At 38.0% G+C, this 6,461-nt stretch overlaps 1 protein-coding gene across 1 annotated transcript; it reads right to left on the bottom strand.

The window, feature by feature from the left end:
* Positions 1-2,308: 2,308 nt before the first annotated feature.
* LOC138336381 (uncharacterized) lies at positions 2,309-6,001 on the bottom strand. The gene has a single exon (XM_069285857.1). It carries the CDS (start codon positions 4,868-4,870, stop codon positions 2,819-2,821), a length of 2,052 nt encoding a protein of 683 aa, XP_069141958.1. The 5' UTR covers positions 4,871-6,001; the 3' UTR covers positions 2,309-2,818.
* Between the last annotated feature and the right edge of the window lie 460 nt (positions 6,002-6,461).

Below are 6,461 nucleotides of genomic sequence, written 5' to 3'. Positions count from 1 at the left end.
AATTTCTAGAGAATATCCGTTAATATTTCCCACAACTTGTGCTAGACTCCTGGCTGTCACTTTATACCATAGCCATTTTACATGTATATAATTATTAAGTTAATGGAAATAACTCTGTTCTTGCCATTATGTCACCAGACGCTCCTCTATGCAGCTATTGTTTTGTATTTTGAAATTTTGTTTATTGACTAAATTCTGCCACCAATTACAGTCATTCTAGAGCTTGTTACTGTGTCGCTAGGGTTGAAACTTTTTTTTAATTTTGTCTCTATATAAAACAGTAGAAATCCGTTTCTAATGTGACTTTTCTGTCTACTGAGACATTCATCTGACGTCATATCAAGATCATGACGTCAAAACTACCTGTTACGTCATAATAGCTTTATGACATGGCCGTATGACATGACAAGACGTGCCAGTTATGTGACAATATAAGACTCTTTCATATGTGGATATGAAGGATAGGGATATTCTACCCGAGGGTCACAAAATGTTGTAAAACCCGAGGCTTGCCGAGGGGTTTGCAACATTTTGTGATCCCGAGGGTAGAATATCCCTATCCTTCATATCCACGTATGAAAGAGCATTTTTCTCTCATGCCTCGACGTTTTATTGGAATTTTACTGCTACGATTATCCGCCATTTTGAAATAAATTCGAGAAAAACGTAAATTACGTGATAGTTTCAATGAAAATCCCGTTGTATGTATCTCTTAAAGTAAATCCATCCTAGTTTCTGAAAGAAAATTTTGAAATTGTACCTAGAAATAGTAATTTAGTTGTCGCTGTGACGTCACAAGGCTTTATTGCAAGGGTTGCAATGCGATACAGGCGCAGGCGACATAAGTGTATTGCCTTAACCTAGCCAGTATTACACATGTAGGTATGAGAGAAAACAAAATCTCATATAGAATACATTAGTACCCCGCTTCTTTTCCGTATTTGTATCATGAAAGGGACAATATGGAAGTGCAGAAATGACATGAAACATAACGATATATTTCCAAACTCAGAATTAATAAAACTACAATTGAGGAAGCAACTTAAAAATGGCATCTGGTTCTTTTGTAATTCTAAACAGAAATCAGTTGTTACTGTTGATATTTTCCCTGACAATTTACGCTAGCAAATGAGTATTTGAATAATTATGTCGCCTGTGTAGCCTGCTACATGCGCTGTGTGCATTGGACTTTTGTTTTAGTGACGTCCTATTGATGTCTGTGTCGGTTGAAAATGATGACAAGGGGTAGGGTTGAAGTTTGTTGACGGCTAACTTATTCAAGATGAAGTGGTAGACAAGAGTTCTCTCTTCTTCTCTATTATGTGGCCCTAGCGGAGGCGGTGACGTAGGCAGATGTTAAGTGTGTGTGAGGCGGAAGTACCAAGTCAAGTCTCAAACCTCAGTCTGATTTCCGTCTGACAGGGGCCCATTGCGGCCCCCTATTTATAATGATTGGGTACGTGACTGGTGCACGTGCCGTTTGGACAATACTTGCCCCAAAGGTTACACAACTCATCATAAACTGTCAAAATTTACTAATTTTAGTTCAGAATACAGCCTTGCCGGCGCCTGATGCAGGCTTACCAAAATAGAAATGTTTTGATTTTTTGACTGGACCTGGTTGAGACTGGACAGAACCGCCTGTAATATGCACATTTTGCACAAACTATACTGCGCAGTCAGACAGGTGTGTGTTCTACGTGATGCCCTGTCATTCCTTCCAGAACATTCCACGCAGTCCATACCATACTTATTCGGTAACAATTAACTAATAAGTTGGTCACCTAGTTTAACTCGTGCATAGACCGTGCGATGTCTACATCCCACGTAGTAGCTACTAAGTAGGTGCCGTAACAATTTACTGATATTTCGGTCACCTAGTTTGGCCATGCCTTAAAACTGAGTAAACAATCCGCGTTACTGGCCTTTAAATATACTACACATCGGTACTAGGTCTAAGCAATATTATATACACCACAATAATGCACAATGACATTAAACACAGCCTAATAGATATATACATTGTTGTTATTAAACACCTAATACTTGTACTCTAATAAAATACACTATAGTTTTACTCCACAATTATACACGATTTACATGACAACTCCTGTCAAGGTTCAACAGGTACCCCACGTCCTGTTTACCTAGCGGAAATTTTCAAATATCATATATATCACTAATGATATTCCTGGGGACTTAAGCAAGACTATCAGCCTGCCTACCTATATAGGGTTACATTAGCAGGCATACATCCTAAAGAAAACTGTGTAATAAACACATTTCAATTGACGTAACTCATACACACTTTAAATGAAATATCATACCATATTATATTTTTATTAGTATCTCTCAATACTGTAACGTAATGTATATATGTATGTAGATTGTTCATTGTATGTATGTTTGCTTGCATATTGTGTGTGTGTGCATGTGTTTAAGTATTAAGTTTAATAGACAAGTATGTATTGTATGCATTTGTAAAAAGTCATTAAAAAAGAAATTTTGCTGTCAGCTGGTGGTAAAGTGATTCTCTGCTGATCTGATTAACAAAGCAATAACGTCGTTACATAGTAGTGTCACTCTTGAGCACAACTAGCCAACTATTTACTCGTGTTCCTCTGTTTAACGCTCATAATACGACGGGATTAAAGGCTAGTCATCATTTGATACCAATTCTTTGGTTATCACATTAACGACACGGGTCATTTAATATGACACTCAGTACAGTACAGGGTATCAACACTTACACGTGTAGTCAACCATTAGTATTAAGACCGTTCAGTATGACTCTTGGCACGAGAAAAACATTTGGATCTTACATGGTGTTTGGATGTAACTGTGAAGCATACATACACAAATACACTATAGCAATTCTGTCAATGACAGGATTAAAATAGCTATGTAGTGACTTCTTCGACTTTGCAGATTCCCAGTAAGCCCTGATCGCCACGTGAAAATCACCGAGTATTTGATAACAGATACCCAGAAGTGTATTGGTTATCCAATAACGCTGCCCTCCCTGGTACTCGTCATGCTGAATTTGTATGAGGTTGTGCAGTGCTTTATCTCGCCCGTTATTATCTCCAAGCTCATGATAACACAAGAATTTCAGAAACAATACGTATGGCAAGGGTGGTATGTATAGGTATCTGATTTTCTTGCTCACTTCTAGACAAAGATGAGGCAGAGACATGTAAATATGAGAAAAGGCGATGACATTTATGTATATGTTCTGGAGCATCTCAAATGAACGATCTCGACGTCTATAGCACAAATGGTGTTGTTGAAAGGAGGAGTATATCTCGAACGGAAAACCACCGTTGTAGCACGAAGCCAGTTTCCTTACTTTTTTACAGATTCGTAAGGATTTAGTGAGATTCCCAGTCAGGAAGTGATATGTTGCTAGGTGCATCACATCAGTACCCATTAAAGCATTCGGAGATATCCAGTACCTACATTTCATCAAATTCTTGTACCTTCTTTTGTTGCCTGGTATAATTTTAATACCACGCACATCTTCGGAGATAAGTTCTGATGCAACACATCTAAGGTTCCACATTGCACAGAAGTATGTGAAAAATTCATCAAAATCAGATTTCGACGCAGACAATAAATCAAACGTCCTAACGATTTTTCTGTGGAACCCATGACGACTATGGAGTACAGCTTCAAGCATTGCAACATGTACGTGTAAAAGTCTTTCTTGGTCAGTCAGTGGGCCTGACAGGTTGTTATCACATATGTCCTCCCAGATTGAAGGTTTGAAGAAGTCCCCTAATGAGAGGCTCAACCATTTCCTCTGGTGACAATGTTCCAAAATACACAGTAACATTTGTTGATGCGGTCCGTGTACTTTCCTCTTGAACATGTTGTTGGCTGGGATAAAGTAATTGGGGCAGCATTCTGCTCTAACCCACCCAATGAGAATATTGAAGCAAAACCAAAAACAATAAAAGATGTTTTTGTCTTGCCAGAAGATTTCTGTTGTATCCTCTATAACATAAAACATGACTGTTTTCATGAAATAAGAGCACAGGATGTCGTCATCACCAATGGTTTTCTTTAATGTCTTTTTTATCTGTTTCAGGATATACTTGAGCAACGCGTACACTTTAACTTGGACATAGCTTAAAGAGTGAGCTAAACACCTTTCGGCTGCTGCAAATGAGATCCTCCACTGTAAAAAAGTATCATCTGAACACTTGTCTCCTACAGGGACCATATGACATCCATTTTTTACAATTTTTTCTATTAATTTTTTATTTGGCCATCCATACAGACGCGGCCGTGTAAGCCATTCCTCCGCCTCCCTTGACCAACTATAACATGGAAAACAATTAACAATGTCGACCTCATTTCTACCTGTGCTGAAAGATGTACTGGGTCCAGTGGATGTAAATTCCACGCCAAGTAAGGGAACTAGAGATTTAACACACTGTTCTCTGTACATATCACTCGAAATAAATATTTTATTATTTACCATAACTAGTGAATTACAAAATTCATGTGATACTCTGTCTTTGAGTTGACCCACTTCTAAATGAACATATCCAGGGCCACAGTCGACTGCCTGCCGAATGTATAGAATGGTTTTATTTGCCAGGTATCGAGGGGTACACTGATCAGGGTACATTACTACTACATGCTTATCTACAACCATAATATCCCTGTCTGATCCCTTCTGGCTACATCCTTCACCAGAACTTCCAGTTTGAATTATACTATAATCATCAGAATTTCCTATGTCTTCTTGTATAACTATTGCTTTTCTTCTGATGTTAAGTGTCTCTTCTGATCCAAAAAACCTATTCTCCAGTACTGTTGATAATAGTACAGCCATCCGCTCACTGTCTATTGAGTTCATCATGGTTAGTGTCGTACGTCCAATATCAGTCAGGGTCAGTTAACGACGTTCTAGGTGTAAAATCTAGAGGCGTACCCGCAGACAAATCATCGACCTACGGACACCACCTGGCAAATGCGTCGTTATGTGTCGTGACATCTTTATGGTTATATTCTGATATAACTAATCTGAGGAAGAAAAAAAGAATGTTTACAAATGAGATGAAATCATCTCACTTTCAGATAACAAAAATGTGCTTACACAGAATTAAGTTTTATTTCACACGATAAGTTTTGATGAGGTGGCGAAGGGGACAATTTCTATAGTGTACAACGTTTTCATCACCAGTATTTATAGCCTACACACCCTCCAATTGTGTATGCTATTATTGTGGTCAATGCCCATTGTGTGCCTGGGAAGGAGATCCTATGTGTGAAAGCCACCCATGGAAAGTCTTATACTGATGAGCCAGTCATGACCAGCGTTACCATGACTCTTTGGACTATATTGAAATGCGCCCGCAAGTCGCAGGCCTTCACGCTCAACTATGACAAACGATCTTCTCGCTTCAAATGGAAGGTGAAAATGATCACGTTTTCCACCAAGATAGCCTATTATCTATAGAAGAGTCTAATGTCAACAACCTTGTATGTCGAGAATTGACGACATTACAAGTTCAATAAAGTTTTTAAACTGCAACATGAGAAATTAAATCGACTTTGAAAAGGTTATTAGGCATGAAAACTAAAAATCAAGTGGCCGCAAAAATAAGTTGGTATACACAATACAGATGGTATCGATACGCATTAAAAAGGCTTTGAATAGTAGAACATGTGATATCATGGTTGGTTCATATAGTTTTTACATAGTAAATCATTGTTATATATTAGGGCCTGATAGACCACTTTTCTGGCTATAGTGCTAGACTCTGCTGTAGAACATGAGTTTAGACATGTATCAGAACCGGTCCAATTTGTAGTTGTTCATAATTACCGGTCCATGTTGTCATGTTTCAGAATCGGTCCATCGTATAGTCTGTCCTTGCTTACCACGCATGACCCGCATTGTAATATGTAATTTGTTGCAGGACTTGAAATGTCCCGTCATGACCTTGATGTCCAAATGTTAACTGTTGTGACGAGTTTAAAGTAGTGTAAGCACGTACCATATATATATTGACTAATATGGGGTTCACACGTGCTTGTTTCCTCGTTTAAAATGTTTCCTTATCACAAGAAAGTTTCCTGAATGATGTACTTAAGTATTACACTTTAAAATGTTAATAAAACATGAAGATATTTATTTGTGTCAAAGCTGTGTTTTCAAGTGTCTCCTCTCAAACACCGAAAGTTTCCTCGTGGATAGAGATTTTTTTTTAAATCTGGTAATGATATTTGATTACAAATAAGTTTTTTTGCAAAATACACTAATGGGGTTTCTACCACAATACGTCGTTTTATTTTACTCACAGGCCATTGCATAAATGTGTTTGGTGTTAGATAAATATTTTGATATTCCAGTAGTAGAATAACACTTTCCAGTCTTTTGATTGGATGAGATTTTAAACCCGCACTACTTTTTTTCGATCATCGAATGATGGCGGGAATTGGATGCC

The sequence above is a fragment of the Argopecten irradians genome, chromosome 12 (assembly GCF_041381155.1).
Source record: "Argopecten irradians isolate NY chromosome 12, Ai_NY, whole genome shotgun sequence".
Classification (NCBI taxonomy): domain Eukaryota; kingdom Metazoa; phylum Mollusca; class Bivalvia; order Pectinida; family Pectinidae; genus Argopecten; species Argopecten irradians.
The sequence above is the reverse complement of the archived record's forward strand: the minus strand, read 5'-3'. Positions and strand labels throughout refer to the sequence as shown.